General features: G+C 43.1%; 1 protein-coding gene across 3 annotated transcripts in view; it reads left to right on the forward strand.

Annotated features, from left to right (window-relative positions):
* Nucleotides 1-22733, forward strand: part of LOC139409023 (rab GTPase-activating protein 1-like) — a 164737-nt gene that overhangs the window by 31847 nt on the left and 110157 nt on the right. For 2 of the 3 annotated variants that reach the window (XM_071153663.1, XM_071153664.1), the window contains exons 10-11: nt 2216-2382; nt 8582-8708. In XM_071153663.1, coding sequence (XP_071009764.1) covers nt 2216-2382; nt 8582-8708 — 294 coding nt within the window. The remainder of the gene's footprint in view (nt 1-2215; nt 2383-8581; nt 8709-22733) is intronic. The other variant, XM_071153665.1, reaches the window with a different exon arrangement.

A 22733-nucleotide genomic window follows, 5' to 3' on the forward strand; every position in this document is an offset into this window, starting at 1 on the left:
TCCCCGAGGATGTTTTTAGGAGTTCCTTCGGATGTTGTCTAATGGTCCCCTGGAGGTTTTGTCTAGTTCCTGTCGCGTGATGTTCCCAAGGGAATGTTCTCTGGGGTCCTGTGTGTAGTTCCCTGCAAGTTCCCAGGACATCATTGAGGACCATGTCGGGACCTTTTTTAGAATGTTTTCAGGACCATCATGCCACGTCCTAAGGATTAGTAAAATGAACGTCCTGACATGGTCCTCAGTGATGTCCCGGGAATGTACATTGAACTAGACCAGAGGCCCCCCAGAGAACGTTCCCTTGGGACCAACACTCGACTTTCTTAGAATGTTCTCAGAGCGTCAGTGGGATAACGTCGCACCGAAACCCTTACGGTACCTAATGGGAACGTCACAATGTCCTCAGGACGTCCCCTGTTTGCTAGGGAAAGCCTATTAGATTAGCAACATTGTGGTTGTGCTCTAGAATTGGTTTAGAGCGCTAGCAGCGTTCAACCTCAGTGGTTAACGGGGTCAGAGACTGAGGAAAGTATATGTGGAAGACTACTGGTGCTGAGCTTTTCATTTGTGCTAATTGTAGCTAATGGCCCTGTCCATGTGGTCCCAGACTCGACCTATATAGCTAGCACCTTTTGTGGTAACATTTCTTACTTTGAACAGTTACAAAATAGGCACTGCCTCTAACATTTGATACCAGCTATTCCCTATGATGGCCTGCAAAATAAATTATATATGCCCCAAACCAAATTGGCTGTCTGAAAACATGGGTGGTTTGGACACCTTTTCATATATCAGGTCCCAGTGTAATGCACAGTAAGACGCTGCCAAGCGCTGCAAGTGCAAGACCTCGCCTCACTGAACTCATTATATCAAACAAATTAGCAGCGCTGCAGAGTTGCTGACTCGGAAGTCAGGAAAGTTTGACTTAAACCTATATGGCAGCTTGTCAAAGCAACCCAGCTCAGGGGAGTTAGGTAGTCTAAACTACAATGCCACGATTCCTCCAAAAAGGAAACAAACCATTCACTAGTAGAAAAGGAAGTAGGTAGTTGTGATAACTGGCTTCCAGAACATGCATGTAAACATTGGATATTACTGTTTGTGTAGATAATAAACCAGAGCCAGAACATTTAGTAATTATCCGTATAGATTTTAACTATTAAGCTATATGCAATGGAAGACTTCCCACAAAACATGAACATTATTTGCTACTTATACAAAAACAGCCTTCTACCATAGACTCAAGACTCTGATTCTACAGTATTAAACCACACAGCTTACTTCATGTCAAAGCTGGGAGAGACAAGACTTCTAAAAACAATGGCCCTAGCGGTCTCAACTAAACAAATCCTTCTTTGTTGTCAGCGATTTGGCACGCAGGGAAACTAGTCCTGTGGTATCGGAAGCTTGAAGGGATGCCGTTTCCTAAAACATCTTTCTAAACCAACATGCTATGCTTGACTTTTATCATAATTGGAATCTATTTTTAGGCCACAAGGCAGTTTTGTAGACTTTTTTCCTTCCCCCCTGGTTAATTACAATAATAAAACCTTCTCACTGTGAAATGGGTTATTTTTCCCTCCGTTTCATAGCTCGGCGATTGCTATCTGTGTGTTTATTTTTCTCCCAATCCGTTTTTTTCAACCCCAAAAATTGGATGTTGCAAGATCTGTTAACCCCGGACGTAACTTTTTCACTTGGATGAGGCTGGTGGTACTAGAGGACAGCTTAGATTTATGCTGCACTATATTGCGATATATCACACACAGCTTGTCTCATGCTGTGACTTGGAATGCGGTTTCCTTAGATTTGAAATAATTCGTAGATATTCAAAGATGCTGAGTTTCTTGGTTGTAGTTATATGATTCTAGTTTTAAATTGGTCCGCTGTCTCTTTCTCTGGGAAGGGTGAGGTAAGAGAATAGGTGTGCTGCTGTCGCTAGTTTGACAGCTGGTGGTCATGGTGGAATCCAAGCCCTCTGAGGAGTACACGTTTGGTCGACCTAATTAAAACAGCAGGCAATATATTTTCTCTGCGTTCTATAAACATACAATTAAATCAAGCTAATAGCCTACCATTTTACTTTGTCCACTTAATGTGTCAACGCGCAACGCCCACTTTAACCCAGACAGATTCAGTATACAATCTGGAACTGCTGTTGGCACTATAAACACCCCCTCCAGTGTGTGACCTTGTCCTCTCTGTGGTGGTCTCTCTCCAGATAAGCAGGTGTACATGACCGTCGCGGTGGACCTGGTGGTGACTGAGGTGGTGGAGCCGGTGCGCTTCCTGCTGGAAACCCTGGTGCGCGTCTACCCGGCCAATGAGCGCTTCTGGTACTTTAGCCGCAAGGCCTTTAGCGAGACCTTCTACCTCAAACTCAAACAGGTAAATAAATGGCCAGTTAATAATGAATAAATATCCCAACCTTTACCTCCATCACACACATAATAAATATCCCAACCTATACCTCATCGCACATGTAATAAATATCCCAACCTATACCTCATCGCACACGTAATAAATATCCCAACCTATACCTCATCACACACGTAATAAATATCCCAACCTATACCTCATCACACACGTAATAAATATCCCAACCTATACCTCATCACACACGTAATAAATATCCCAACCTATACCTCATCACACACGTAATAAATATCCCAACCTATACCTCATCGCACACGTAATAAATATCCCAACCTATACCTCATCGCACACGTAATAAATATCCCAACCTATACCTCATCGCACACGTAATAAATATCCCAACCTATACCTCATCGCACACGTAATAAATATCCCAACCTATACCTCATCGCACACGTAATAAATATCCCAACCTATACCTCATCGCACACGTAATAAATATCCTAACCTATACCTCATCGCACATGTAATAAATATCCCAACCTATACCTCATCGCACACGTAATAAATATCCCAACTTTTACATCAATACACATGTAATAAATATCCCAACCTATACCTCATCAGTACAATACAAAAGGGGATTTTGGTTCTTTATAGGAGGTATGTTGTATATTCTGCTCGAAAGGCCATTTGGCCTACAAAAGGTGCCCAATCTGCTAGGGCATAAAGGCCATTTGGATTTGGAAACCGAAAAACCGTACCGATTCTGTTAAGAAAAACATAAATAATTAGCCTTCCCTGTCCAAGTGTAGGTGATTAACTTAAGCATATTGTCTAGTCTCATGTTCAGACCTATGCTCAAATCAAATACATTTTTATTGGTCACCTGCACATGGTTAGCAGATGTTAATGCGAGTGTAGCGAAATGCTTGTGCTTCTAGTTCCAACAATGCAGTAATATCTAACAAGTAATCTAATAGATTCATAACTACTACCTTTTACACACAAATGTAAGGGGTGAAGAAGAATATGTACATATAAATATATGGATGAGCGATGGCTGTGCGGGGTAGGCAAGATGCAGTAGATGGTATAGAGCATTATATACATGAGATGAGTGTTGTAGGATATGTAAACATTATTAAAGTGGTGTTATTTAAGGTGACTAGTGATACCTTTTTCAAGTCCATCTAATAAAGTGGCCAGAGATTTGAGTCTGTATGTTGACAGCAGCCTTTCTATGTTAGGGATGGCTGTTTAATAACAGTCTGATGGCCTTGAGATAGAAGCTGTTTTTCAGTCTCTCCGTGCCAGCTTTGATACACCTGTACTGACCTCGCCTTCTGGATGATAGCTGGGTGAACCGGCAGTGGCTCGGGTGGTTGTTGTCCTTGATGATCTTTTTGGCCTTCCTGTGACATCGGGTTTTGTAGGTGGCCTGGAGAGCAGGTAGTTTGCCCCCGGTGATGCGTTGTGCAGATGTGCTCCCTCTGCTGTTTCCTGAAGTCCACGATCATGTCATTTGTTTTGTTGACGTTGAGTGAGAGGTTATTTTCCTGACACCACACTCCAAGGGCACTCACCTCCTCCCTGTAGGCCGTCTCGTCGTTGTTGGTAACGAAGTTGGTAATGACTGTTTTGTCATCTGCAAACTTGATGATTTGAGTTGGAAGCGTGCATGGCCACGCAGTCATGGGTCGACAGCGAGTACAGGAGAGGGCTGCCAACGCACCCTTGTGGGGCCCCAGTGTTTATGATCAGTAGGGTGGAGATGTTGTTTCCTACCTTCACCACCTGGGGTGACCTGTCAGTAAGTCCAGGACCCAGTTGCACAGGGCGGGGTCGAGACCCTTAGTGACGAGTTTGGAGGGTACTATGGTGTTAAATGCTGAGCTGTAGTCAACTAACAGCATTTTTACATAGGTATTCCTTTTGTCCAGATGGTATAGGGCAGTGTGATGGCGATTGCATCGTCAGTGGTAAGCAAATTGGAGTGGGTCTAGTGTATCGGGTAGGACGGAGGTGATATGATCCTTAACCAGCCTCTCAAAGCACTTCATGATGACAGAAGTGAGTGCTATGGGGCGATAGTCGTTTAGTTACTTTAGCTTTCTTGGGAACAGGAACAATGGTGGCCATCTTGAAGCATGTGGGGACAACAGACTGTGATAGGGATTGATTGAATATGTCTGTAAACACACCAGCCAGCTGGTCTGCGCATGCTCTGAGGACGTGGCTAGGGATGCCGTCTGGGCCGACATGAGGTGCATGAAAATGTAGCCAAACCTTTAATGAGACTTTTAATTAAATATATACTGTGCCTTCGGAAAATATTTTGTTACGTTACAGGCTTATTCTAAAATGGATCTAAAAAATAATCCTCAGCATCTACACAAAATACACGATAATGACAAAGCAAAAACAGGTTTTTAGAATTGTTTTCAAATGTATTAAACATTTTGAAAATAAAAAACATACCCTTTGCTATGAGACATGAAATTGAGCTCAGGTACATCCTGTTTCTATTGATTATCCTTGATGTTTCTGCAACTTGATTTCTGTATAGCACTTTGACATCGGCTGATGTAAAAAGGGCTTTATAAATGTGATTGATTGGAGTCCACCTGTGGTAAATTCAATTGATTGGACATGATTTTCATGTCAGAACAAAAACCAAGCCATGAGGTCGAAGGAATTGTCCGTAGAGCTCCAAGACAGAATTGTGCCAAGGCACAGATCTGGGGAAGGGTAACAAAACATTTCTGCAGCATTGAAGGTGTCTCAAGAACACAGTGGCCTCCATCATTCTTAAATGGAAAAGGTTTGGAACCACCAAGACTGAGCAATCGGGGGAGTAGGTTCTTGGTCAGGGAGGTGACCAAGAACTCGATGGTCACTGACCGAGCTCCAGAGTTCCTCTGTGGAGATGGTTTTCCTTCTGGAAGGTTCTATCTTTGCAGCACTCCACCAATCCGGCCTTTATGGTAGAGTGGCCAGGTGGAAGCAACTCCTCCGTAAAAGGCACATGACAGCCCACTTTGGAGTTTGCCAAAAGGCACCTAAAGACTCTCGGACCATGAGAAACAAGGTTCAATGGTCTGATGAAACCAAGATTGAACTCTTTGGCCTGAATGCCAAGCGTCACATCTGGAGGAAACCTGGCACCATCCCTACGGTGAAGCATGGTGGTGGCATCGTCATGCTATGGGGATGTTATTCAGGGGCAGGGACTGGGAGACTTGTCAGGATCGAGGCAAAGATGAACGGAGCAAAGTACAGAGATCCTTGATGAAAACCTGCTACAGAGCGATGGTTCACCTTCCAACAGGACAACGACCCTAAGCACACAGCCAAGACGACGCAATAGTGTCTTCGGGACAAGTCTCTGAATGTCCTGCCAGAGCCCGGACTTCAACCTGATCGAACATCTCTGGAGAGACTTGAAAATAGCTGTGCAGCAACGCTCCCCATCCAACATGACAGAGCTTGAGAGACTGCAGAGAAGAATGGGAGATGCTCCCCAAATACAGGTGTGCCAAGATTGTAGCGTCATATCCAAGAAGACTCGAGGCTGTAATCGCTGCAAAAGGTTCTTCAACAAAGTACTGAGTAAATGTGATAGTTCTGTAAAAAAAATTTAAAAACCTGTTTTTGCTTTGTAGTTAGCAGGTATTGTATGTAGATGGATAAAAAAATCCTCAATGTTAGAATAAGGCTGTAATGTAAAACAAAGTGGAAGGTCAAGGGGTCTGAATACTTTCCCGAAGGCACTGTGTATATACAGTACCAGTCAACAGTTTGGACACACCTACTGATTCAAGGTTTTTTCTTTCTTTTTCTTTTTTTCTACATTGTAGAATAATAGTGAAGACCTCAAAACTATGAAATGGCAAATATGGAATCATGTAGTGACCAAAAAAGTGTTATACAAATCAAATTATATTTTAGATTCTTCAAAGTAGCCACCCCTTTTCTTGATGACAGTTTTGCACACTCTTGGCATTTTCTCAACCAACTTCATGTGGTAGTCACCTGGAATGCATTTCAATTAAGATTTGTGCCTTAACTTAATTTGTGGAATTAATTTCCTTCTTAATGCGTTTGAGCCAATCAATTTTGTTGTGACCAGGTAAGGGTGGTATACAGAAGATAGCACTATTTGGTAAAATACCAAGTCCATATTATGTCAAGAACAGACAGCTCAAGTAAGCAAAGAGAAACAACAGTCCATTATTACTTTAAGACATGAAGGTCAGTCAATGTGAACATTTCCACAACTTTGAAAGTTTCTTCAAGTGCGGTCGCAAATACTATCAAGCGCTATGATGAAACTGGCTCTCATGAGGATCGCCACAGGAATGGAAGACCCAGAGTTACCTCCGCTGCAGAGGACAAGTTCATTAGTTACCAGCCTCAGAAATTACAGCCCAAATAAATGCTTCAGTGTTCAGAGGAGACTGTGTAGAAGTAGAAGTAGTCACCCTTTTGCCGCAAGTCATGGATTTTCTTTTAGGGATGCACTACGGCCACACAAGGGGGCATCGATGGACATGACCGTCAATTCGGTGGGGATATTTGAGGCCTGCACACATCCACACCCATCCCCCCCCCCCCCGAACTCCTCCAATTAAAATGCACGAGAACGACGATGTTCTCGACGCATTCAATTATCACGCCCAGCACACAAGTGCATCCCCGTCCTGTCCGGTCCTTCCGCAGGTGTTTAGAAAATCAAAACAAGCCCCATAAGTCAGTAACATAAGCCTCTTGCCTCCTTGTTTGAAAGGGATTTTTCCTCTCCACTCCAGGCTTTGAATGCGTCCCAAATGGCAGCCTAGTCCCTATATAGTGCACTACAAAAGAAGTGCACTATTTAGGGACTAGTTTGTAATTGTGGACATTAGCCTTTGTTTCATTGGGAGCCCTAATACGAGGCAGCCACTCATTATCACACTGTAGTAATTAGGGCTCTGCCTGTGTGCCTCTCTATAGTTAGCTCATCAGCAGGCAGCATAGAATGGCGGCTGCTGTAGTTAAAGGTTAATTAAAAGATAGCCATTCTAGTGTTTACACTAGATTCTAATCCCAGCCACTAGCTCCAGTATTATTTGAGTACGATTTGTATTTGTTCCGGGGGCCTCTCATTAAGGCGTTGAGGAATTAGAGGAGCCGTTGTCGTCGCCCTCTCTGAGCATATTTTGTGCCTTGGCTCACGGGTTAGTGGAGGATCCTACCCAAGGTCTAAGTGGTATTATTGCAAAGCTTATTGTGACCCCCTTATTTGTACTACCTAAACCTTAATAAATGCCAATGTTCTCGTATATGCCATGTATGACTGTTGATAGCACTAGCAGGCTATGGTAATGCATTGCCTAAAAATGTGTTAGATGTATAGTCTTCAATTATGGCCCTTGTGCTAAAATGTTTGCTTGGATCCACATGTGCTCACAGAGCAAGGGTTACATATATATATATATATATATATATATATATATATATATGTATATGTATATGTGTATGTATGTATGTATGTATGTATGTATGTGTATGTATATATATATATATATATGTATATATATATATATATATGTGTGTTAGTGTTGTCATGGATCCACCTCTCACCGCAAATGCTGAGACCAAACAACCACAGTAGCAACAACAGTGTTACAAAACCCTCAATGTGCAATGTAACAAAGCCCAACTTTAGAAGTGACCTGCATAGGCGAGTGAGCCCAATCTCTCTGTGCTCTGATTGCAGCAGGCTCCCTGTGAACCCTATTACCAGACACTCTGGCCAAAAGCCGTCTGGTGCGATCCTTGGCGCTCTCTGCCGCCGCTCAATTTAATTTCCTCCTGTACGTGTAATTATATTTTTCCGTGGTTCCCCTCGGGTGGTGGCAAAAGGTGAGGCTAACTTTAGACAGATTTTGTTTCTGAAAATATTTGAGGATACCCAAAGAGAGACTGTCGCAACAGCTCTCACTCTGAACATTATTTTTTTTTTCAGTGTGTAGAATTGAATCGTCAATTCTGCTGCAGTAGTAATGACCTGTTTAACTTTGTTCTTGGTGCTGTGTCAAAATGAATCCTCCCACTGTATTATTTCTGCACCGTGTGTGTGTGTGTGTGTGTGTGTGTGTGTGTGTGTGTGTGTGTGTGTGTGTGTGTGTGTGTGTGTGTGTGTGTGTGTGTGTGTGTGTGTGTATAGGGTGGTGGGAAGGGTGGCCAGGGTGATGCCATGTTGGAGGTGGTGAGCCTGCAGAGGGAGACTGAGAGGAGCAACGGGGGACGAGGCCGTCTGGCCTCTCCGGCTGAGGAAGAGGAGCCTGAGGAAGGTATTGAACTCTCCCTCTTGCTCTCTGTTTTCATCCTCATTTCATCATCGTATCTGTCGCTCTCTTTCCATCTTTGACATTCTCTCTTACTTCTTGCTCTTTGTATCCATCCATATACGTTGCCCTGAAGACTAACTAAGAGTGCATTGTTGTTTTCTTGGCTAGCCTTTCAATCACCTTCCAAGGTCAACATGAGAACTTGCACACCTCTCCAGGTAAAATGCCTTGGCACATTGAATTCCATCCGCCTCGGCACATTGAATTCCATCCGCCTCAGTCACACGGACGACATAATTGTATTACCTAATATCGCTTGATTGAAAAATACACTATGTCTACTGCCGTAATGCTGAAAAACTTGCTATGTTCAATTTCAAAGAAAAACGACCTGCGTCTCAGAGCTTACTTAGATTGCTTTTAGAAAGAGTGTGTACAAGGTGAGAGAAAAAAAAGAAATAGATTGCTTTGGCACAAATAGCTTGTTGGAGGAGCATTTGTTTTATTTATATATTTCGGGCAATTGTTTCTCCTCGGTGGCGGGACACCTCATACAAATGAGATCATCTGTCCAGATATTCCCCCTGAATTGAACGTTATCAACACGTTGGCTCACTTTGCATTTTCCTGAGGCTCGCCCCCCTCCTCGTATCTGGCGGCCATGAATCAACTGTGAAGTTTAATTTAGTGTGTGTGTGTGAACCGCTGTGAGGGGGAGGTGTTAGCAGGTGTGGATGTTTGTGTGGGGGAACGTTTGTGTGTGTGTTCACGCTTTTGTGTCTGTGTGTTTGAGGCGTGTGTGTGTCTCAGACAGTGGGGAGTTTTCTTTTTTTTGGGGTGTCGAGCGAGGCTGAGGCAAGACAGAATTCCAGAAGCTTTGGATGGGTTCTGGAGGCTCACCGGTTTCACTGGAGCACAGTCCAATCCGGTTAAGTAGGGTTGACTCATTGGCATCGCCGCACTGCTGCTGTGGGCTAAGACCACCTGGTACCCATCTCGCCCTCCCTCCCCAGCTTGACTCAACACTACACAGCTCTGGAAGGAACACACTGCCTGCCACTGGTTTACTTACCGAAAGGATTTCACTCTTCATTTTAGGAATGCTCATTCTGTGTTTTCCCATTTCCACCATCCTATTGAAAATATGAATATTGAATGAGTAAGGTTTTTTAATACATGTGGAGTAAGAAAACAAAGGGTTTTACATGGGTTTTACATTGCCAGTGTAACAGTATAGCTTCTGTCCCTCTCCTCGCCCCTACCTGGGCTCGAACCAGGAACACAACGACAACAGCCACACTCGACGCAGCATTACCCATCGGGAATAAGGGGAATAACTACTCCAAGTCTCAGAGCAAGTGACGTTTGAAACGCTATTAGCGCACCCCGCTAACTAGCTAGCCATTTCACATCGATTACACCAGCCATTAGGCAGATAGGCTTGAAGTCATAAACAGCGCTGTGCTTGCGAAGAGCTGCTGGCAAAACGCACAAAAGAATGCTTACGAGCCTACTGCTGCCTACCATCGCTCAGTCAGACTGCTCTATCAAATCATAGACTTAGTTATACCACACAGAAATATGAGCCTTAGGTCATTAATATGGTCGAATCTGGAAACTAATTTCAGTGAAATACCGAACCTTTCGGTATTTTATTTAACGGGTGGCATCCCTAACTCTAAATATTCTTGTTACATTGCACAACCTTCAATGTTATGTCATAATTACGTAAAATTCTGGCAAATTAGTTCGCAATGAGCCAGGCGGCCCAAAATGTTGCATATACCCTGACTCTGCATGCAATGAACTCAAGAAAAGTGACACAATTTCACCTGGTGAATATTGCCTGCTAACCTGGATTTCTTTTAAAAAAGGCATTTGTGTTTATGATTAGGTACAGTCGTCCAACGATTGTGCTTTTTTCGCAAATGCGCTTTTGTTAAATCATCCCCCAGCGTTGCATCGATTATATGCAACGCAGGACACGCTAGATAAACTAGTGATTAATTGATTTGTTTTTTATAAGATACATTTAATGCTTGCTAGCAACTTACCTTGGAGTGCAACGAGAGGCAGGTGGTTATAGCGTTGGACTAGTTAACCGTAAGGTTGTAAGATTGAATCCCTGAGCTGACAAGGTAAAAATCTGTCATTCTGCCCCTGAACAAGGCACTTTTAACCCACCGTTCCTAGAACGTCATTGAAAATAAGAATGTGTTCTTAACTGACTTGCCTAGTTAAATAAAGGTATAAAAAAATCGGCGCCCAAAAATACAGATTTCCGATTGTTATGAAAACTTGAAATCAGCCCTAATTAATCGGCCATTCCGATTAATCGGTCGACCTCTAATACAAGACACAAAATGCATCCTCAGACATCTTTCTAGGGATTTAATGACTAGTGAAACTAAACAAACCCTCTTCTTATTACAGCACTCTTAAGTACACAAACTAGAGCCGCCAGAAAATGTGTAGCGAGCTGGCATTTCTCCCAGTACTTTTCAATCTGGTGTGACGCCCGGCACATCACTTTCAAAGCAGCAGCACAGAACACGTTTACCAGACATAGTCATTAGTTTATGACTTAGAGAACTTTTTTCACACTTATTTTGACAAGTTGACATAGTACCTCCCCCAATTTCTTCCTGTTTTATCTAGCAACTACGACCCTGTCCCAGTGTCACCCCCCACACTCGCTACGGCAGGTGGATTCACTTGTCAGTCACAGTGGTTTCCTAGCTGCAGCCTACAGAGCCTCATCAACCACACCTCTCAACAGCTTAGTTGCATCTCGTTTGACAGTCTGCATTCTGCACTTGGTTTCTATTTTCCGCTCACTCTCCTCTCCTGCCTGAGATGTGCCTGTACCAATCCGTCGAGACTCTACTCCCCGCTACGTCAAAAGCGAATGTATGGTCCACAGAGGACTTCCAATGTGTGACTGCCCACTATGGCATGGACTTGGGCAGAAACCAGCTTGCTGTTTTACCAGAGCTAAAGAGAGGCAATGGCGTCAGAACAGTGGATGACATAATGAATGAATTAAAGGGCATGGGAATGGTTGGCCGGCTATACCTAGAATTAGCTAAACTCATCCATATTTTTTTGTGATACCAGCGTCAGAACGACTGCCAAAGCACAGAGGCTTAACAGTATGGCTATTCTTCACCCGGACAGGTGGGCAGCGCTTTACCTAAATAAAATAAAGGAATATCTTTGCACTTAAATTAGCAAAAATAAAATACACTTTTGGAATGTTTTAACCTATAAAAAGATCTCTCAGCTTTTGGAGCTTAAATAAAGACAATGTAACCCTGCTTTGCATAAAGCTTAGACATCCTCCAGTGACAAAAAAAAAAGTTTCCTGTTGAAAAGCGGTATCCCAAGTATAAATACAGTAAAGTACACACACTTCAGAAAGATGCCACGTAGAAATGTTTAACCATTTTATTAAGCACTGAATTAATGCAAGTCTTCGTGTATAGGCCCTTCTCCTTCAGTGTAGCTCACTGCCCAAGCAAAGCATCAATATAAAATAGCCTACAGGCAGTGAGCAGACCCGGTCAGCTTAAATAGACTGCCAATAAGGTAGGCGTGATTGTTACTCGTCTCTAATTGCTGCCATCTCAGCTGATGCGTCAGCCTGAGGCGGGGCACTCGGTTTTCCTTCTGAACTGGTTCCGCTTAATTTCAGAAAGAAAATGCCATGTAGAAATATGTTTAACCATTTATTAAGCAATGAATAATTAAAGTCTTGACATATAGGCTCTGCTCCTTCAGGGTAGCTCACTGGCCAAGCAAAGCATCAATATAAAATAGCCTACAGGTAGTGAGAGCGGTAAGCTATACCCTTCCCCAAAACAGCAAAACCTTACGCCAGCCGACTGTGTAGCTATGCCAGACATCATCACTTGACCAGCTAAAGTAAACCTACGAGGGCCTCCTGAGCGCGGCGGTCTAAGGCACGGCGTCGCAGTGCTAGAGGCGTCACTACAGACCCAGGTTCGATCCCGGGCTGTATCACAACCGACTGTGATCGGCAGTTCCATAGGGCAGTGTCCGAGGGTTTGGCCGAGGGGGCTTTACTTGGCTCATCGCGCTCTAGCGACACCTTGTGGCGGGCCGGGCACCTGCAGGCTGACCTGTGTTGTCAGTTGAACGGTGTTTCCTCCGACACATTGGTGCGGCTGGCTTCCGGGTTAAGCGGGTGGGTGTTAAGAATTGCGGTTTGGTGGGTCATGTTTCGGAGGACCTTTACTCGACCTTTGCCTCCCGAGCCCATTGAGGAGTTGCAGCGATTAGACAAGATTGAAATTGGGGAGAATGGGGTAAAATATATAAATAATTGCATAAATATAAAGTCAACCTACAATCGCAAGAATGAATACTATGTTGGAATGTTAACCATATATGGCTTAAACTGAACGACTTATGACTCCTATCCCTCCTGACGTACTGCCGGGTACCCTCGATTTAAGGCCAGATAAGCTTTGTCTTGGCACGTGTGAACTATCTGCCTATCTTGCCAATGTAGCAGTGTGAACCCAGCTGCCCTAGAGACGCAGTGGTGCTCTCACTGATCTATACGAGGTGCCTGATCATCTGTGGCCGACATGAAATATCTATCATCTAGTGGGCTCTCGAGTGGCGCAGCATCTCAGTGCAAGAGGCGTCACTACTGTCCCTGGTTCGGATCCAGGCTGCATCACAATGGGCCGTGTTTGGGAGTCCCATAGGGCGGCGCACAATTGGCCATGCGTCGTCTGGGTTTGGCTGGGGTAGGCCGTCATTGTAAATAAGAATTTGTTCTTAACTGACTTGCCTAGTTAAATAATGGTTTAAATATATATATAATTAAAAAAAAAGCACAACCTAAGCAATATGCACGGAACTTGACTGCGATAACAACCAAAGCAATGATATTGACTGTTAGCTGAACCTTTATTTAACTAGGCAAGTCAGTTAAGAACAGATCTCTGAACGCCGACATAGCGATCTATATAAGGCATCGAACTCGCAAATGAACTCATCACTTTTGACGTCCATAATCTCCTTGGCGTTTCATCTTCATCATAGTGTTCATAGGAAGCAGAGGACCAGTACCCCATGATCTCCAGTGTGGATGCAGGGACAGATAGAGAAGCCGTTGAAGCTGCGCCGATGCAAAACGGATAAGCTTGCGTATGGCTAAGGATATGGCCCCGCAGGAGGAGACAGAGCCGGGATGAAAAACCAGTATCTTGTCATTGGTTTGCCTGCATCGGTGACGAATAATGGATCACCCGGAGTTGCCAGTGGTCGCCATTGCAGGTAGCGTAACATGGAAAAGAGGACAGAAAGGAGGAGTTAGTTTGAGCAATGGTACCTTTACCCTTCCTATCAGTTTGGGAATGCTTACCCAACACGGTGAACTTGTGTCCTTGATTAAATCGTGAGACCATGCAATGATTAAAGAGAAATTAAAATGAACTGTACTTCCCTACTGTAAAAACTCATAGAAAGACCACTGCCTCAAGTACAAATGATTGTATGAGCCGAACACCCTTAACATGAATCTATTTATATAGAGTGAGGGTGATAGTGACCTTTGTCGTTGCCTGAAGATTGCTCTTTTGAAGCCCATTAGGCAGATGCAACATAGCTAACGGACCACAGGCCGACAATCATGATCATATACCAATACTGCAAGAACTCGGGTAGGTTTCACAATCCTCAGAAACATTTTAAATTGTAGCATTGTAGCAGCAGAGGATTAGAGAGAAGTAGCAGCGGCGAACCAGAATTGGTTGCCAATAGCTCAGAGCTAGCCCTCAGCGCTGACGATGGAACCAGAGCAGCGATGAGATCTAGTGTCTTCTCACTGGTTGCCAGCATCAATGTTGAACAGAAGTTCGCCAGCTGCTGCCCGTGCTCAGCATGCAGGCAGCTAACATGATAAAGCAGTGTTAGTTCCGGTGATGACAAGTGTTCCACATGTGAGCATACATAATGCAAACAGAACTTAATGCAAACAGATCACGCAAAAACGGAAGGGAAGGAACATTTGAGTGTATTCAGACTGAAGCACCCCTTGAAGCCATCATACAGACCGCATCTGGAAAAGTGTATTTTTGAACACCATTGCCTTAACGTGATTTTCAAACCTGCGCTACTGAGAGAGGAGATACTCTTTTGATATGCCTGACTGAATTTGGAATAGAAAAGACATGCGCGGTTATATAACAGAAGACATTGTACAGAGAGAAGACCATACAGTAGACTGCTGTATGATACAGCTCAGCATACCAACACGTAGCAAAAAAAACACAGTATTACTAAAACCCGAAACCGCAGCTAAACGTTAGCTACGTACCCACCTTATCTAAATAGCCTAATGTCATACTGAAATTGCTCAGCAGTAGCTGATGCGTCTGCAGCGTGCACAGTTGGGAGTGACCTGATGATCAAAACCTACAAATAGTCTACCTGAGTTGAAGGCTTACCGGCAGATACCATTAGACATAGCCATGAGCGAAGAATAAATTACCTGATAACGAGAGTGAGACCCCATAGATTACTAGAATAAGCCTAAAATAAGCTCTAAGAGACCTTCCCAAAAAGAGGCAATGAATGCTTGATCACTAACACTGATCGCCACGTGGGTGTTAAGCAATCCCACCACATGCTGGGTAATCCTAGTATAAACAGCCCATCTAACATGGTTGCAGCCTTGATTAGTCATCGGACAGCTATACGGCGTCAGCTCCCCCACTAAGGTCCAGGGTGATACCTTAAAATCTGAAGAGGAAAGGTTAGGATTAGGCACAAGTATTAATTTAAAATGAGGCCTCAATCCTATAGAAAATTTGTGGGCAGAACTGAAAAAGTGTGTGCTGGCAAGGAGGCATACAAACCTGACTCAGTTACTCTAGCTCTGTCAGGAGGAATGGGTCAAAATTCACCCAACTTATTGTGGGAAGCTTGTGGAAAGCTTCCCAAAATGTTTGATCCTAGTCAAAGAATTTAAAGGCAATGCTACCAAATACTAATTGAGTGTATGTAAACTTCTGACCAACTGGGAATGTGATGAAAGAAATAAAAGCTGATATAAATAATTCTCTCTACTTTTATTCTGACATAAAATAAAGTGGTGACAGCGGGACAGTTATGTACATGCATTGGACAGACAATTGTAGCGTAGGGTATGAGATGCGACTGAAATTTCTCGGGTGAGGAGAGAGCTGGGCATGAAGCGCTGGGCATCTTGTTATGACATGCATTAGCTATCTGAATTAGGCCCACAGAATTATACCTACAGAGGTATGAAGGAACTATGAATGTTGTTGAACTTCAGAGAGTTCTCTTAACCTGGGGCGGCAGGTAGCCTAGTGGTTAGAGCTTTGGGCTAGTAACCGATAGGTTGCAAGATCAAATCCCTGAGCAGACAAGTCAAAAATCTTGTAAGCCCTTAACCAACAGTGCAGTTCAGAAGCTAAAGTAGATTATGCTTCGGAGGGGATGGTAGCCTTCACACACACACTTGCAAATATATGTTGCGTTTTTTTGTGGGACTGGAAAAAAAATGGCCGGAACGTAAAGTTATGTTATTAACCAGTTCCCTTGCTTTTAAAATAACTGTTCTGTTCCTTGAATGTATTTTAATGGTTTTCGTTTCTGTTCCCTGAACTGGTTCCAATTCCTGCTTTAAATCCTACCCTGTCATGTCACAGATTAAAAAAGAAAAATAATAAATATGACCTTGATTCTAATCTTTTAAACCTCAGTTCATGGAAACGTGGTATGGCGCTGGAGATAATGAATATGAGTTTGAAAAGTGGCGGAATTGCCCTTTAACGTTGTGTTTGTATAGAGTGAGATTCATATTTAAAGACATAAATTAGGGTTGCTGGGACTTTTTTGAATGAGTGCAAAACAGGAGAAATAATATAACCATTTGGACTCCAAAGGTGCCCAGAACACACATTCCAACGATCCAACAATGTAAACGGAGGTGGCTTTTCTGGCTTCCTGCAAGCACAGCTTTTCCGACACTGCACTTCTCATTTTTACCCGGGACAGCACGCTGATTCTTACTTGATGATGGGCTCTTGATTGTAAGAGGTTGGAATGGTCTTTGGACAAGTTTTGTTAGCAAGCCTTGTTATCCAGGGAAACCTACAATAAGTACATTTACAGCACATTGTTACAGTAAGTTGCAGCTTGAATGTGCTCTGGGTACATTTTCTGCATTCTGCTGGACCTTACTCTGCTCTGCTGGAGTGGTACCATTCCATTCCAACTGCAAAAATAATAATAGTTGCTTCTGAGTGAGATGTCTGCCCACACCTGTCTTTTGAACCTTGTACCTCCTTGGCGTTAGAGAGGCACTCTCCAAGGCCGGCACGGTGTCAAAAAAAAGCCTTGCCAGGGAGGAGAAGCCATTCACAGTAAAATGTACAAGCATTTCTAAAGGTTCTGCTGTGTTCCAGCTGCCGGTGGAGGCGGCGTGAAAAGAAAGCCTTTCAGGGATTTCTAGCTGGAGGTCAGTCGCCATTGTAGACGGGACTGAAAGCTTTCCCAGTGTGTGAGGATGCTGCCGCTGCTGCTGCTGCCTGCCTGCACATTTCTTGCCAGTCACACGTGCGCATACATTTTCTTGTATTATTGTAAATTACAATGTGCAGCAGTGTGACCCGGAATGTCTCCTTTTTCTCTATTTTTCAGTCAGCCCACTGATTTTTATTTTCAATGTGCTTTTTTTCACACAGCAAACATACAAGCACATGCACACTCATGACCCTACTGAATGGGTGGCAATATACACACCCCAGCTCAAACCCTCTGCTCATGTGCTCAGCTCTGTACCTCGCCTATGAGATATAGGCTTTGTATGCAGCAAAGTCTGTTAGAAAGACCATATACTCTGAATATTCACTGAGTGTACAAAACATTTGGAACGCCTGCTCTTTCCATGGCAGAGACTGACCCCAGCAATGCTCCCTGTAAGCAGCGCGTTGACGAGCAGTAGCCCCAAGGCTGCTGCGCAGCTCCACCCGGGACTGCCATGCAGAAGAAATATCAGTCCACAGAGCGAAGCATGAGCTTGAACTTCACCTAACTTTCTAGAGCAGTGGGCACCAGCCGGATTGACTGGTCGATCTCCAAGGCATTCCTAGTCGATCGCCAAACATTTTTGTTTAAAAAAAACAACGGTAAAGCCTTGTTCCTATTTTCATTTTAATTCTCGGGCTGTTGGCAGTATGTGCACCCGACTTCAGCTGCCCTGCGCACTAGGCAGGTGAACTGTTGCCATTTTGAACCATTTCATGTGTCTGAAGGTACAAATTCTACCTTCCCGGAGAGCAAATCAAGTGCAATAGCCCTACCGCTCGCAAATTGAATGGCTCAGAATACCATGTCTGCAGTAAAGTAGCAGGCATAAAAGAAAGCTACAGCGAAGTTGACACTGTGAGATTTTAAAACGTTTAAAACCATGACTAGAGAGAGACTGTCAACAAATACAGCAACGAGCTGCTGTTTTTATGATTGAGTTCATGTTTAAGTTCTTACTCAGCACTGTCAACATTTTGTATTCAACACTTTAAAAAGCCATAAAATGTGCTTTCTTCCTATTTCCATTCATCTCTACAACAAGCATTGCAGCAGGATAAATGAGTGTATCCATAGGCTTGCGTTGTTATTATTAGCGGCTTGCGTCTTTTTGAATATCAAGGAATATTTCTCTTTCCTTTTTCATATGAGTAACGACATGAATTTGTGCATAAGGCAGAAATAATGCGGTGTGACTCGAGTTTTGCCATCAGCTGGAAGACTGTCCCTTTTTTTGGTCAGTGTCAGTGGAGGAAAGGGAGAGCGGAAGGATTTTGAGAGGCAGACCCTCAGTCTGCTGCTCTCCCTCCTCTGAGACTGACCATCAGTAAAATGACCACCCAGTAAAATGAAAAGCTCACTCCACTGTGCCTCACAAGTAATACAACAATGGATCTATTACCGGGGTGATCATATTGCCTACCTAATATTTAGACATTTAATTGGAAAAAATGTCCTGAACAACAATACATTGGCAGGCAATTGAAGCAAATATAATGTATTGGGTCTTTAGCTTACTGCACAAACCTCATTGCTACAGTGCTGTTTTTAATTGGTTAATGTTACGTTTAAAAACAAATCTGATTGGTAGATCTCGGCTTGCATTTTGACTCCGTGATCTTGACTCAGAAAAGGTTGGTGACCACTGTTTTTGAGTTTTCCCTGTTAACACTATCAACGTTTCCCTTTACTGTGGCTATTGTGATCGAATCAATGCAATATTAGCCACATTCAATGCAACATACTGAAACTAAATTAGCTATGCCAGAGATTTTTTTGTAGGCAGAACGCATCAGAGTAGGGTTTTATTGTATTGACACACACGACTCAGCCCGTAGTCTACACAGACTGGTGCAGCATAACCGATCAGAGCTGCAGTAGGCTTATATGAAATTGACCATTGCCATATATGGATCTTTGACATTTACTTTGAACTGGACTGTGTTTACAGCATGAGCGGTCGTGAGTAGATGCGCTTGTTTTGATGTTAACGTGAGAGCTGCATGTAGCCACGTGTGCACATTTGATTCATATCCTTTGCTAGTTAGTGAGTTATTAGCCCAATTATAGATCATTTGTAGCCAGCAATGGGAGAGTAATTTGCTTTCTACAATAGCACAAAACATATACATTTCGAGACAGCTTAAAAAAGAGTCAGGTAAAGATATTTTTTTGTTTAAAGGGGCAGTGTTGTGTTTGGAGACAGGCTTGAATAAGTAGCCAGTAGGCAGAGGGTAGCATCATTTGTCTGATTCTCTGTAATAATGTAAAGTTGTTTCTTGCATCAAACAACACATTTTCAGTCACCTCCTTGTCTGAAGGACAAGTAGATAAACAGGTTAAGATCAAGCAACTGTGGCTATTTGATCATAATGCAGGCCTACCACTCTGGTAGGCCTGCATTATGATCAAATAGCCACAGTTGCCTACTTGGCCACTGTTACAACTGTAACTTAAAGCGGGTACGGACTCAGTGTTCACAGTAAATGCTCGCTGGAACTTGCACAGAATTTTCACAATTGTCAAGTTTGCGCTCAGCAGACCAGAAATTCTCTCAGTTCCAAAAAAATCTATAGGGAACATTGCTGACCAGGTGAAAGCTATGGTCCCTTATTGATGTCACCTGTTAAATCCACTTCAATCAGTGTAGATGAAGGGGAGGAGACAGGTTAAATAATGATTTATATCTTTAAGACAATTGAGACATGGATTGTGTATGGTTGAGGGTGAATGGGAAAGATACAATTTTGAAGTGCCTTTTGAATGGGATACGGTAGTAGGTGCCAGTTTGTGTCAAGAACTGCAACGCTGCTGTGCTTTTCACGCTCAACTGTTTTCCGTGTGTATCAAGAATGGTCCACCACCCAAAGGGCGTCCAGCCAACTTCACACGACTGCTGAAAGCTTTGAAGTCAACGTGGGCCATTGTACCTGTGGAACGCTTTCGACACCTTGTGGTCCATGCCCCGACGAACTAAGGCTGTTCTGAGGGCAGAAAGGGGGTGCAACTCGATATTAGGAAGGTGATCCTCATGTTTTGTGCACTCAGTGTAGTTTGTAAGATATAGGCCCTCTATGTTGTCTATGAGATAAATGCCATGTTTGTAGTCTGCGTTATAGGCTCTGTACACAGCCTGTGAGATATAGGCTTTGTTTGCAGCCAAGCCTTTGAGGAAGACAATATATTCTGTATATAGTTTGTGAGATATTGACTAGTGCATGTAGTCTGAGATACAGTGCCTATAGAAAGTCACCACCCTTAGATTTCTGAAAATGTTATTGATGCAAAGTGGGATTAAAATGTATTTAATTCTGGGCTTTCTTGTCAATCTACAAAAGAAGACTGTCAAATGAAAAATAAAACGCTAATATACCTTGATTAGTTAGGTGTTCATTCCCCTGAATCAAAACATGTTAGAAACACCTTTGGCAGCAATTACAGCTGTGAGTTTTTTGGGGGGTAAGTCTCCAAGAGCTTTTCTCCGTCAAGGTGATGGGTATCATGGCTAGGTAGCAATTTAAATCTTGCCATAGATTATCAATCAGATTGAAGTCAAAACTGTAACTTGGCCACTCAGTGTCTTCTTGGTAAGCAACTCCAGTGTATATTTTGCTTTGTGTTGTAGGTTATTGTCCTGCTGAAAGGTGAATTGGTCTGTGCTTTGCTCCGTCACGTTTTTCATCCTGAAAACTTCCCGGTCTTTGCCGATGTTAAACATGCTCATACCTTGATGCAACCGCTAACATGCTTGAAAATAAGGAGGCAGTTACAGTGCCTTGCGAAAGTATTCTGCCCCCTTGAACTTTGCGACCTTTTGCCACATTTCAGGCTTCAAACATAAAGATATAAAACTGTATTTTTTTGTGAAGAATCAACAACAAGTGGGACACAATCATGAAGTGGAACGACATTTATTGGATATTTCAAACTTTTTTAACAAATCAAAAACGGAAAAATTGGGCGTGCAAAATTATTCAGCCCCCTTAAGTTAATACTTTGTAGCGCCACTTTTTGCTGCGATTACAGCTGTAAGTCGCTTGGGGTATGTCTCTATCAGTTTTGCACATTGAGAGACTGAAATGTTTTCCCATTCCTCCTTGCAAAACAGCTCGAGCTCAGTGAGGTTGGATGGAGAGCATTTGTGAACAGCAGTTTTCAGTTCTTTCCACAGATTCTCGATTGGATTCAGGTCTGGACTTTGACTTGGCCATTCTAACACCTGGATATGTTTATTTTTGAACCATTCCATTGTAGATTTTGCTTTATGTTTTGGATCATTGTCTTGTTGGAAGACAAATCTCCGTCCCAGTCTCAGGTCTTTTGCAGACTCCATCAGGTTTTCTTCCAGAATGGTCCTGTATTTGGCTCCATCCATCTTCCCATCAATTTTAACCATCTTCCCTGTCCCTGCTGAAGAAAAGCAGGCCCAAACCATGATGCTGCCACCACCATGTTTGACAGTGGGGATGGTGTGTTCAGCTGTGTTGCTTTTACGCCAAACATAACGTTTTGCATTGTTGCCAAAAAGTTCAATTTTGGTTTCATTTGACCAGAGCACCTTCTTCCACATGTTTGGTGTGTCTCCCAGGTGGCTTGTGGCAAACTTTAAACAACACTTTTTATGGATATCTTTAAGAAATGGCTTTCTTCTTGCCACTCTTCCATAAAGGCCAGATTTGTGCAATATACGACTGATTGTTGTCCTATGGACAGAGTCTCCCACCTCAGCTGTAGATCTCTGCAGTTCATCCAGAGTGATCATGGGCCTCTTGGCTGCATCTCTGATCAGTCTTCTCCTTGTATGAGCTGAAAGTTTAGAGGGACGGCCAGGTCTTGGTAGATTTGCAGTGGTCTGATACTCCTTCCATTTCAATATTATCGCTTGCACAGTGCTCTTTGGGATGTTTAAAGCTTGGGAAATCTTTTTGTATCCAAATCCGGCTTTAAACTTCTTCACAACAGTATCTCGGACCTGCCTGGTGTGTTCCTTGTTCTTCATGATGCTCTCTGCGCTTTTAACGGACCTCTGAGACTATCACAGTGCAGGTGCATTCATACGGAGACTTGATATCTTGGTATTTATCATCATTAGTCATTTAGGTCAACATTGGATCATTCAGAGATCCTCACTGAACTTCTGGAGAGAGTTTGCTGCACTGAAAGTAAAGGGGCTGAATAATTTTGCACGCCCAATTTTTCAGCTTTTGATTTGTTAAAAAAGTTTGAAATATCCAATAAATGTCATTCCACTTCATGATTGTGTCCCACTTGTTGTTGATTCTTCACAAAAAAATACAGTTTTATATCTTTATGTTTGAAGCCTGAAATGTGGCAAAAGGTCGCAAAGTTCAAGGGGGCCGAATACTTTCGCAAGGCACTGTATTCAGTGACGTGTTGTTGGATTTGCCCCAAACATAAGGCTTTGCATTTAGGCCAAAA

This window comes from Oncorhynchus clarkii, chromosome 5, assembly GCF_045791955.1.
Source record: "Oncorhynchus clarkii lewisi isolate Uvic-CL-2024 chromosome 5, UVic_Ocla_1.0, whole genome shotgun sequence".
Lineage (NCBI taxonomy): Eukaryota > Metazoa > Chordata > Actinopteri > Salmoniformes > Salmonidae > Oncorhynchus > Oncorhynchus clarkii.